This window comes from Biomphalaria glabrata, chromosome 9, assembly GCF_947242115.1.
Source record: "Biomphalaria glabrata chromosome 9, xgBioGlab47.1, whole genome shotgun sequence".
Lineage (NCBI taxonomy): Eukaryota > Metazoa > Mollusca > Gastropoda > Planorbidae > Biomphalaria > Biomphalaria glabrata.
In genome coordinates, this window is record NC_074719.1 from 2415723 (window position 1) to 2428625 (window position 12903).

The 12903-nt window shown below is 37.8% G+C and overlaps 1 protein-coding gene across 2 annotated transcripts in view; it reads right to left on the reverse strand.

Moving 5' to 3' along the window:
• Positions 1 to 3705: 3705 nt before the first annotated feature.
• LOC106061993 (uncharacterized) overlaps positions 3706 to 12903 on the reverse strand; it is an 83916-nt gene continuing 74718 nt past the window's right edge. For both annotated transcript variants that reach the window (XM_056040537.1, XM_056040536.1), the window contains exons 8-20: positions 10200 to 10254; positions 9954 to 10050; positions 9557 to 9612; positions 9360 to 9441; positions 9141 to 9246; positions 8590 to 8899; positions 8230 to 8409; positions 7947 to 8081; positions 7521 to 7700; positions 7129 to 7336; positions 6586 to 6737; positions 6052 to 6259; positions 3706 to 5870 (exon numbers count right to left, since the gene is read on the reverse strand). In XM_056040537.1, the coding sequence (XP_055896512.1) occupies positions 5632 to 5870; positions 6052 to 6259; positions 6586 to 6737; positions 7129 to 7336; positions 7521 to 7700; positions 7947 to 8081; positions 8230 to 8409; positions 8590 to 8899; positions 9141 to 9246; positions 9360 to 9441; positions 9557 to 9612; positions 9954 to 10050; positions 10200 to 10254 (2008 nt within the window). In that variant the 3' untranslated portion in view covers positions 3706 to 5631. The remainder of the gene's footprint in view (positions 5871 to 6051; positions 6260 to 6585; positions 6738 to 7128; positions 7337 to 7520; positions 7701 to 7946; positions 8082 to 8229; positions 8410 to 8589; positions 8900 to 9140; positions 9247 to 9359; positions 9442 to 9556; positions 9613 to 9953; positions 10051 to 10199; positions 10255 to 12903) is intronic.

Consider the following 12903-nt stretch of genomic DNA (forward strand, 5'->3'; position numbering starts at 1 on the left):
TCTGGCGTTTTTCTTCTGCCTGCGTTGTTCTTTTTTCCTCAGCAACCTGTGCGCCAGTTTTCACAGCGTGACGCCATGATGCTCTGTCTTGTGCCTCTGTCTCCCAGGTGCCAGGGTCTATGCTGAACGCCTTCAGAGAAGCTTTGAGGGTGTCCCTGAAGCGCTTTCTTTGCCCACCTTGCGAGCGCTTTCCTTCGCTTAATTGGCCATACAAGAGTCGTTTTGGGATGCGGTGGTCTTCCATTCTGTAGACCTGACCTGCCCATCGCAGCTGGGACTGCATCAGGATTGTGTGGATGCTTTGCAGACACGCTCTTCGAAGGACTTCTGTATCTGGTATTTTGTCTTGCCATTTGACATTTAGTATTTTTCTCAGACATGTCATGGCAGAATTTAAGTCATTGGTTAATATGCATGACTGAATGCATGACGCGTAGGACGTAATCTTCTTCTTTTTTGAAGTAACGTCTGTATTATATAAGATTATTAAGATTTGTTTTTATTCTTGAAATGTTTCTATTCCTGAAATGTTTCTATGACAATTCTGTGCAACGACAAAAAATACTATGGCATTATCTGTATGTCTTGTGTTTATGTGATTATGTCAAAAAATGTATTTTGTTTTTGGGGCCATTAGTTATTTCACCATTTGAGAGTGAGGATCTCCTTCCATCAATATTTACTGGTACTTCAGGTTGATGTTTTAAATTATTGTTTTTTTGTTATTAAACAGTAAATTGAAATGTAATTGTTTCTTTATTTTTAACATTGACTTTTTTTTTGTTTTGTCATTTCACACAAAAGATCCAGGGATTTCACATTTTTGGTGGGACAGTCTTTGTGGATGTTTTCATTAATAATTTAATACACTTGGTGTTCCAATACAAGAACCATAGTTAGGGGAGATAACTTCATTTTAATATGTAATTTTGCTTATTTCCGTAGAGTAAACTTTCCTTGGTATTCTCTTTTATTTCAGATAGTGTTGGATGTTATGATATAATATATGTTTATCATTCTTGACGAAATAGTGCGTTACAACTATCATTATTACAAAACATTATAATGATAGTAAATAAAAAATAATACATTCATAACATCAGAAAGTTGGCTTTTATTCAATAATTTATTTATTCTTATGTCTGTTATTGTGATCAGCACCATCCATGATTAAAACTTCTAAAATATAAAAATCTTGCTCCAAGTTTTTATCTGTATCTAATCTTTTTAGCTACTGGTATCACATTTTTCTTATGTATGTTTCCAAGTGGAAGGTCTGTTTGTTACCAGTGATCTCAGCATTAAAGCTTTTATAAATTAATTTTCATATTTCCAATCTAATAGAATATCACTATTAAGATATTTCAGTGATTATAGGTGCTTTTCTTTACAATGACTGCTTCAACAACATGAAGACATTTTATTCATGTATTCCTTTTTGTTTCCTGTACCGGTACTATCATTCAGTGACTATCTGTGCACTTTTTTCCTACTTTAGATACAATTGGAAATCTATCCCTGGATGCAAACTAAATTTATTCAAGATATTTTGAACTTCTCATGGCATACTACACTTCAAAAATGGTTTCTTTGATTTTAGGAAAAACTTGGAATTTTTAAAATTTCGACCATAAAATTTATTGAAACCAGAGGAAAATCATCTTTCCTTTAAAAAAAAATAATTTCTAAAAAAATATGAATAATGACCAATAAAAAATAGCTGGCAAAATCAGCATGCCAGGGTTGAAATTTATGTAAAAAAATTCTGTTTACACATAGACTGTTCTTTAGTCTTGTTTTATTAATTGAAAAAAAAAAAATGAACAGATTAAGTCATTAGCTTAGTACGCCTATTTTCTGGCCTGTGGAACTTCTGAAACATTTTAGAACTATGGATGAAATGTAATTAAGTTATTATTTCAAATTCAATTTAACCACATCTCTAAAAGAATGTTCAATGTTATTAGCATTAAAAATTTCAAAAGCTCAAATATCTAAATTCTAGACATACAAAGCCAAGAATTGGAAAAAAATTACCATTATTTAAAAGCTCTACTCCAAAATGCTCCTGACATTTAAAATAAGAAGTAGGCTATTAATGAGCTCATATTTTCATATGATGAGTTCTGACCTGGATCTCAATCAGAGGTTGTGTCCTGATGACACTACATCTTGATGTCACTTCAAGCTATCAGAGACACTGAAGCAGCCTCACAAAAAAAAACAAAACAACTAGACCATCACATCAGAGAGAGAGGAAAACTCCTATTCCTAGAGTTATAAGACTGACCAACACTAAACTAAACATCTGCTGAAATGGGAACTCAAAATGCCAATAAATCATTTCATTCCCTTGTTTGGCAGAGATGCCCCAAAAATAAGAACTTGGTACGCTACAAACTGTTAGGAGCTGAGAAGTAGCTGTTTTGCCATTTAATAATGGATCTATTGGCATCTTATCAGTTTTTTGATAGTTTACAGTTTCACTGGACACTAAAAACTTATTTCATTGAGTGAAAGAAAAAAAATTTTTAATAACAGATAGTTAGAGAATCATTAGCATCAAAAAGAAAAACTTGAAAAAACAAAGAATTGATCAACAGCAGAAAGCCAGGACAAATTTTCATGAATAGCCTGAATTATTACAAAGCTTATATCAATTTACTCTGTCTGGTAAAAAAGTTTGTAAATGTTATTACTCTCACACCCAAATTTGGATCAAGCTGAAATTTTGCACAATTATTTCTTTTACCTGACAACACAAGAAATCAATTTAAAAATTAACCAATTAGTTAATTAACCATTGGTAATTAATTATTTTGTTTAATATCTCAAACAAGTGATAGAAATTGTACTTGACTAAAGTGGTGGTATAAGCTGAATTAGTCCCCTTTAAAGTTTGGCGCCTTAAAGTAAATTTCAAATGAACAATACATAACTATACAATCTTCTATAATCATAAGCAACTAATTAGCGGAGTGGTTAGAATGACAGAGTTAAAATGCTTTTAAAAAAACTGATTATGGCAAAAGTCATCCAGATATCTCTTCTTTCTTTTCCCACACCCCCTTTTACCAACTGGTCTAGTAAGTGATAATAAAAGCTAAGAAAGAATGAAATAGCGGTAAACAAAAAACAATTGGTAAAAATATTTTAATCGTACAGATTTAATATTGTTGGTCTAGATCTATTTTAATGACATGACTGATCCAAACTAACTGATACAATTACACTTCACATAAGCTTTGCTTTTTTTTTTTTTAAAGTATTTTTTAATTTTCTAGTTTTTTTTAATCTGGTATGGCTCACTGTAAAAATTCTTTTTTTTTATATTTTATGCTAGCAATAAATATTTTAAAACTTGGCTAGTTACGAGTTGAATTCAAATAAATTTACCATACTAAAAAGACAATAAGGACAATTTCAGTCATCAACTATCCCTTAGTCTGTTGGACTGTTGGGGTATCACATAAGATCTATGACCGTCTTTGTCCATTCCTCTGTCTTTTACATAGGATAGAATCTCATTCAACAGTCTTGATTTTAACTTCAAAGACCTAATGACTAGTAGAAGAACTCTCCTGTAGTTTTCAAACTTTATTGACATTTGTATTTCATAAACCTTCAATTATTTTGTAACATTAACTTAGAATTAATTTGAATTTGATTAGCCTAATTACAGATAAAGGACACAAACGAACCAGAATTATTTCAAATAATTTATTGGACGAATCAATTTCATATTGTACAAATATTACTGACACATTTAGCAGAGTGGAATTAGAATCTATGTACACAGTTATACACCAGACTAGAGTTGTATAAGGATCTATGTACAGATTGTTCCACTGGGGGACAGAGGACTAGAAGGCAGAGGAGGACAGACAAAAATGAAAGAAACAAACTAGATACAGAAGATGTAGCAAGATAGACAGTTTAGTTCCTGTCTAATGGCAAGTTAGGACAAGCAATGTAGTGGATAGACAATTTAAAATAAATATAATTTGTATACAAAAGAAAGTCAAATAGAACACTATTGGACAGATACATTGGAATGGTGACCACTAGTTTCATCACTAGCAGCACATCAACATCAACAAAAAAAAAAAAACAACTGGGGCTATTTACATGTCAGGATATCATTCAGTAGTGATAATAACAATATTACACATATGATAGTTTGCATATTTCAATCAATCAAGTGTGGCAGTTCCAAAACAGCTACAAAGACATAGGGCATTTACACCATGAATAATCGATACAGGCTCTCAATACTTGCTGATTTATTCAGCCGTAGATAACTCTTACTAAAGCTTACCATGCACAAAGTATAGGTTATACTATCTAGTGTTTAAAATAAAATTGAGGTAGACTTAGTTCAAACCCATCATATATACATATATATCAGCAGATACATTTCTAATGTAAGGTAATAATTAGAAATTAGTCAAATTAATAGTGTATGCACATCAAACTGCTCAATGAAAAGCAAGGTCCATCTAGAACATGAGTGCTCAGAGGATCTATGAGTTGCAGTCTATAGCATGATGTAGGCAGTGACAGTAGAATATAGGGCACAGAATGACGCATACATTAATTATACAAATACGATTTGCACTACCAAACCTCAACATACATAGAAAGACAAGAAATAAATTGATATATTAACATGTCCAGTTATATTGACCAGACAAATAAAATATTCTGACTAGTTTTACAATGGCCTATTCACAAAGTTCACTGTGTAGGTCATTAATCAAATGTTGAATTTGTTTCCATTTGGTCTGTTGATACACTAGAAAGTGTTCAACCATACAAAACATATCCAGGGCCCATGTTCTACTGGCACAATTATAGCAAGATGTTTTCTAGAGACTAGATTACACTTGAGAAAACAGTTTTGTGAAGACAGCACTAGTCAATAAGGGATACCTTGTGTCCTAGTGAATAGCTGCATCATTTGGCCAAGTCCATCAGACTCTGCTTAGACTACAGCACAGAAAGTTTATTTATCAGATGAAAAACAGTTCAGTTGGAGATAACTTTACCAGAACAATGACTGTCAAGGGAAGTAACCAACAAAATACCCACAACAGAGATGAATCAGAAGATTCTGGTAGCAGTAAGCTGTGGTGATAAAGAGCCTCTAGTGTTGTTATAGCCTTGGAGAGATCTCTAGCGCTGTGAAGCATCAAAGTGTGCGTAAGCTGTGGTGATAAAGAGCCTCTAGTGTTGTTATAGCCTTGGAGAGATCTCTAGCGCTATGAAGCATCAAAGTGTGCATAAGCTGTGGTGATAAAGAGCCTCTAGTGTTGTTATAGCCTTGGAGAGATCTCTAGTGCTGTGAAGCATCAAAGTGTGCGTAAGCTGTGGTGATAAAGAGCCTCTAGTGTTGTTATAGCCTTGGAGAGATCTCTAGTGCTGTGAAGCATCAAAGTGTGCGTAAGCTGTGGTGATAAAGAGCCTCTAGTGTTGTTATAGCCTTGGAGAGATCTCTAGCGCTGTGAAGCATCAAAGTGTGCGTAAGCTGTGGTGATAAAGAGCCTCTAGTGTTGTTATAGCCTTGGAGAGATCTCTAGCGCTGTGAAGCATCAAAGTGTGCGTGTGATGTAACCCATCTATGTGATACAACTACAAGATGATGCTGGTCTTGGCATTGGAGATGTCCCTCATAGAACCATAATGCTGTAACTTGCTTCCATTAACAGCAGCCACCCTCTGCTCTAACAGGGATTGCCAAACAAATTTCTCCTGGGCAGATGGAGCTCTCAGGACGATGGCTTTAGCTTTGCCTGATGATGAAGTCAAAGGTTGTCTGCGTGGGAGCGTGGAGGCTGTGGCTGGTTGGAGGTGAAGAACAAATTCAGAGGCTGAAATGAAATAAAATGTTAGGCATTATATTATACATAGAAACAGTTTTATTTTTGATTGAATCAACTCCCAAAGCTTAGAATTTCAGCCCATCTACAAGTAATTAAACAAAAAATAGTGCTAGGAATAACAGTGAGTGCAGTATATCATAAGAAGTGTATCAAGTGAATCAAAGCTTACCATATTTCCTGTTGATTTCAATGCCGCTGATGTCTTGTATGAGGGTAGGACTAGAAGTCACTAAGAGAGCACCGTCAGGCTCTTCATCAACAATCAGGAGGAGGTCTGAGAATAAAAGCAGCTGAGATTTGAACCAGGATCCCCTCTCACACCTGTAGATGTTGCCTTGATAGATCAAGTGTCTGGATTCTTGGCACAGCTGGAAAGCCTGGAGTGAAACAAAACCAAAAAACTTATTAGCCAATGAAATCTCAAGTCTCAAACCGACAGCATTCTCTGCTCCAAGCAACCGAAATATTCCTTAGTAACTTGTTATGATAGATTTTTAGTGCACTACATAGTTTACAATATTTGACATTACCAACTCATTGTTTTTATTACATTTAATTTTTATAAATATATTTTTTGAGTTATATCCCTTTGCAAAAAAAAAAAAAAAAGGGAGTTGTATCTCACACATTGATAAATAAACAAATAATATATTAGCCCATGATCAAAATTAAATCTCAAGTGTGTCCCAGCCAGAAAACTTACAGGTACTGAAGGTGCCAGGACTAGTCTTTCTTGAACACGGAGAACATCTCTATCTAATGATCTCACTGAGGCAGTGCTGGAAGGCATCAGAGGGCACCGGGCATCAGCTTCAGCTGAAGAGCAGGACGAGAGAGATGCCATGCTTCCTTTACCTGAAGAATAGACAACATTATGGCTTGAGAATTGCAACAAAACTGAAATGATCTATCTAAACCCAACAAGATTATACCAAATAGTCATTACAAATATAAGTCATATATTTGACTTATTGTTTCATGACTACTGCTCTGGATGTCTTTACTTAATTTGCATAACATTCCATGGTATGCAACATCTGCCCTAAATTAACTCATTCAATCCGTACACCAAGTACAATTATTACTTGCTGTGATGTTTATCTTCCTCAGTAGATTAAAATTCAATAATTCACACGGCTAACAGTGCATAGGTTAAAATGTTTCTTATCGACATTATACATCACAAGATACAATTTTAATTGCTGGCACCCAAATTTTCAATTTTAGAATGCAATAAATGACTTACTGCTGCTGGCTGCCTTGCTACTGGTTTGACCCTGCGACGAGGCCAAAGAGTCCAAACTCTGCACACGTCCGGCTGAGCTGAGACCAGTGATGGCGGTGACACACTGGGACAACTTGATGACAATCTGCTGCAGAGTGGCGAAGTCTGGGCTGTGCAGGGGAGTCGCAGCGAAGATCTCACTCAGCACCATACACAGTTCTTGGATGTGCTGAAAACACAAGATGCAACCACTGTTTAGAAATACATTTTTAAATAGATTATTATTTAACTAAAAATTAAAGGGAGGTAGCTTTGAAGGATTATGGGTAAGGGGCAATAACTTGTTACTGTGTGTGAACAAAAGTAGTAAGAAAGTGGTCCCACATAGAAGAACATGTATGAGTTAAGTTTACCTGAACTGGTCTGTTGATGAAAGCACTGATAGTTGGTTGTCCAAAGTTCTGTCCATCTTCACTGGGCGTGTCTTTCACAAAGCTCATGAAGTCTCTGTTCTTTCTCAACTCTTTCAGCAGGGTGTTGGAGCTGGCCAGTCCATTGGCATAGGACTCATAAGCCTGGCACAACATGTGGACCTGAAATAGGCACAGAGAACATTTAGTTAAAGACTATTGAATTTTAAGATGTTTAGGAAATGCTTTAAAAAAAAATAATATACATATTAATAAACACCTAATGTACAACATAAATTTGGAAAAATATTAAGCCAGGTTAAGGTGAATGATGCAATTATGGACAGTACAGTAATCATTTAAAAATTGTCTTGTTGAGAGCTAGTGATTCTCAAACTGTTGCTTTTAACAACAGAAAATGAAAAGTACCTTGGACTGGTAGATCAATGCCACAGAGTTGGGGAACATACTGCTTTCACTGGATTGAGAATCCTCCGTGTCCGAGTCAACTGATGATGTATTGTCTTGCATTTGTTTGATGTGATACTCTGAGATAGTCACCAGCTGGAGGAAACATGAAAACCAAGTCATTAGACTTACAGACATGTGTGTCATGGGCAGAACTTAAGGTTGTCATTGTACATTCAAAGAAGTGGAGTAGCCACAGTTTTAATGTATAGATCTAAGGCTATTGATATCACTAAGCTTGTACCTTCTCTACATTTTGGAAGAGGGCCATGTGTTGCTGGGCAGACACAATGCAGTGACGCAGTGGTCTGGAATATCTCTCAATCCCATAGTGCATGAAGTCAATGTAATCCAGCTCCAGTGACATCAGACGATGAATGGACTCGTGTTTGTTGGTGGTAGGAAGACTTGCTGTACTCACAGTCTGAACACAAAATAGATAATCAGTATTTAATATATTAGAGTAAAATATATATTAGACATTATAGTACCATACAGAACATTACTAAAGCTAACAAAAAAATCAAAGGGAAAATATTTTTTTAGCCAGAGTGCTTAAACATTGAGCTGAGCATTATTTCAAAATGTTTTCTGATCAGCTTACCCTGTGAGTTGGTTTAATAAATGGCCGAGGAGTGCTGGTAATGGCTTTCGGCTGGTCATTCTGATGGTAATAAGCTGTGTCATCATCAGTCAAGAACTCATCCTGTGAGCCATTGACCCAGTTCTCCTTGTGGTGGTCAGACCTGTCTGTGATGCTCTCGTAGAGGTGGTCAGTGGATGTACCCACGCCTCGTTTGTTGTAGGGTGAGGGGTGGTGAGGGTTGCTGGAAGCTGAAGTTGAGATCTCAACAGTGTTCTTAATGACATGCTCTCTCTGTAGCTCCAATGTAATGGAGTGGGCGTTCAATTTCCTGGAAGAACAATGGGAGATAATGATATAGTTGACATATGATGAGGCAGACGCGTAATCTCCTTGTCAAATGTTACCTAACAACACTGAAGTTTCAACTTTTACATTGGCAGTTCATAAATTAAATCTTCGTATATTGGGTCTTCAAATAAGCTTCATGAATTGTACTTACAAATAGATTAACTCTAATAAATTATAATACATATAAAAATTGCTTATTACTAATCGAATAGGTTACTTACTTGACCAAATGAGCCACTCCTTCACAAGTTGACCTTGAGACATTCTGACCATTGATACGAATCACCATGTCACCCTTCTTGACCCCAGCTTGCTCTGCAGGAGATGCTGCACACACAAAATTAAACGTTTAAAATGAGACCTCGGTAAAGGAACGGTTAAGTGGGACTATAGAATGAATCGAACGATACATAATGGTGATAATTTCCTAAATTACTAACCTCTATCCACACGGCCAACTTTCGGTGGAAACTCATCCACAAATGAGAAACCAAATCCATTTTTACCACGTTGAACAGTTATCTGAAACACAAAGTCAAACCTCAATAAGAATCTGATCAGTAAAAATATGCTAAAACTTCTTAAACACTATTTCTGTAGTGTTGATTATGTTTGTGACACTAAAACCTGAACTTACCACTATTCTCTCCAGTCCTTCAACAGCTTTGTTGATTTGAGGAATGTTCTGGTGATCTGAAGATAGAAACACAAAGATTAGTCACAGTGATCAAGTCTACTGTCAATGTACTAACAATGGTTAGTCATGTGATCAAGTCTACTGTCAATGTACTAACAATGGTTAGTCACGTGATCAAGTCTACTGTCAACATACTAACAATGGTTAGTCATGTGATCAAGTCTACTGTCAATGTACTAGCAATGGTTAGTCACAGTGATCAAGTCTACTGTCAATGTACTAACAATGGTTAGTCACGGTGATCAAGTCTACTGTCAATGTACTAACAATGGTTAGTCACGTGATCAAGTCTACTGTCAATGTACTAGCAGTGAGCTCAACAAAGATGTGGACTTACTTCTCGCCGTGAGAACAGGCTTAGGCTTGGTGTGAGCTTGTAAGTGCTTCTTCCTGCCAACTTCTTCCGTTAGAAGATAGTACCAGCCATCCAGATCCTAGAAACAAAATACACAAAATGACTAAATCATCATGTGCAGGTAAGCATGTAGGCCAGCATCGCGTATTAACAATACAAAGCTAAGATCTGACTAAAAGACTGCATTAGTGAGTCTGCTTGGTTATGTATGTAAAGAGCTAGACCTACCTTCTCTAACAGGCTCTGGACACCGAAAGACATACATCCCAGGAACTCGGAAGCACTGGAAGAAACGTTTTCAACATCAATCTCAGTTTCACCTTCTACTAAAGTGTCATAGGACTCTGAGCTTTCTATCACATTGTGTGAGAACCTCTGGGGCAAGTTGTAGTAGTCGTGGTGGCTGTACTCGCCCGTGTCTTCGCTCTCTGTTATGGCTAATGTGTTGAGGCTGTACTGGTCAAGGGATGTGTCGTGATCGTACTGTGTGCTGGATGCTGTGTTGACTGTGCATTGTGTTGTGTCGGTGTTCTGTGATGTGTAGTGCGAGGATGTGTCGGTGTTCTGTGATGTGTAGTGTGATGATGTGTCGGTGTTCTGTGATGTGTAGTGTGATGATGTGTAATGTGATGAGGCGTCCACTGATTGGCAAACATCGCTGACCAACGAGTCCGTATTGTGGAACATGAGAGAGTCAGTACTGACGGCTACATTGCTATATGTCCTATGGGGAAGGCTGCCAGTGCTCTGAACGAAGGCCTGGTCGTGGACCTGAGTGACCGCGGTGCTGCTAGTGATGGTGACAGCACTAACTTTGAAATCACAGCTGTTCATGGTGGACTGTGTGGTGTCACATGCTGGGTTGAGGTAGTCGTAAACACCCACAGAAATAATGGTAGTGTCCTGAGAGTTATCGTCTCTTAATGGAGAACATACATGAGACAATGGGAGATACTCTGAATCACATTCATGCTGGCTGGCTTTGGTTGGAATAGGCGGAAGTGGGTAGCCTCTCTTGCTGTTTTTTTTACCCTGTCTCGGGGGCGTGTCGCTGCAAATTTCTCGGTACGTCTGGAAATTGGCACCGCACGGTGCTCTATTCTCCTTGTCTGAGGCGCAGCCCTTTTTCAGTCCTGGAGGAGAGCTAGGGCGCTTAAAGTAAGGCCCCGAACGCCTCTTCTTGTGCTTGAAGTTGAACTTTGAGATGAGACTGTTGGACTTTGTGTTTTCATACACGATGGAGTTGTTACGAGATAAACAAGTGAAAACTTTCATTTTGAAGAGTTACTTGAAGACACACACACACAGAACAAGAGTCAATATTTCCAGGAGCACATACTTATCGAGCGACGCTACTGTCTACAATTATGTCATAGGTTACCTAGCCTGCTGTAATAGTCCTGAAGAAGAAGAACCACAATACAAATCAATCACTGTTTGACTACAAGAAGTTATATACGCAGACACAACCTTCTGATTGGCTAAGTGTTTGAATCTAGAAAAGCCGCTCACAAAAAAACCGAGCCGTGTAGCGAGGGACGCGACAATGGACTACTTGGTCCCCACCCCACCCCCGTGTCCTGTGCTCGCGTACAACAGGTGCTCGCCCTAGATCCGCGCGCGAGCTTTAAACCCACGCTCGACATCTTCCCAGACCTGGATCATTTCAGTGCGGTTTCAAATGAAAGTACAAGAACAAGTTTAATAGTAGGTTGCTTGGTGCTAAATTATTATTTTAAAAGAAATAAATGTAAGGACTTTCTTCTTGCTAGTCAGTGCGGTGCCATTTCGGGAAAGGGGTCGGGGGTGGGGAGGGTCGTTGCTTTTACAATAGGCTTTGTAAGGGTCCATTCACTTTTAATTATTGCTTCTGTGTGTATAGTGTTACATAGATTTTCATTCATTGAATGGTAAGACTACAAAAAGAAGTACTCACAAAGCGAGACAATATATAGGCAGGTGGCAGTAGGCCCAAGAAAGGGAGACAACATACCATGAGCGACAGGTTGTATGTAACACGGGACATAATCACTAGATAAAACAGTTGGTGTAAGTTTACAGCACGCTCAAAGGGAGAGAATTAATCAAATAGAACTAAGAAATCGGAATAGGGTAAATGAAATGGGTAGCATGGCGTCAGGGAGCCCGAGGGAGCGGGTACACACCACATCTGTTGCTGAAGGTTTGACCTGACACTGAACTCACGGGGTCGTAGCCCTGGGTCCGCAGAACATTGTCCGGGACAAGGGGCAGCACAATTGTCCATATAACGGACATTAGCCGCTTGATTTAAAGAGATGACAAGCACTTGATACAAGTCCTGTGGCTTGGTTAATACTGGCAATAGCTTCGAAATTCTATAGAAGGAGGTGGGAAGATGAGCCTTTGGTCTTGTCCACTACAGACAACTGGTCGTGTGTCCGACTTGAAGACAACTCGTTGACTGAAGACAGAAGTTAATCCCTTGGAGAAGACCTCGTTTTTGAAGGTCAGGTGAGCAGCGTTAAGAAAGTTTGAAAGAAAGAAAGAAATACTTGTACAATCAGAGAATCTTACAAGTACAGAACTGTACACTTAAATAGATAAACGATTTGGACATTATCAAGATGTCATTGATCTATAATACAGTGTTTCAAATGGTAACTACCCCCCCCCCTTTTGTAAGTATTGAAACCTTACCTGGTAAGTTACCAACAAGCATCCCCCCCCCCCCCCGTATAACATAAAATTTTAAACATAGCAACCACCTGCCATATAAGTAAAACCCCCTTTCTATGTTTGTTTCCTTTTTTTTTTCCCAAATTAAAAAGTTTCAAGAAAGATGCACGCAAATGTAATTTCTTTCACCAAGTCCTGCGCTTATTATTGTCAAAGAAAATTAAAGTTACGCCAGGCTGAACATGGCGTCACGTGATGTCAACAGGTGCCGTGC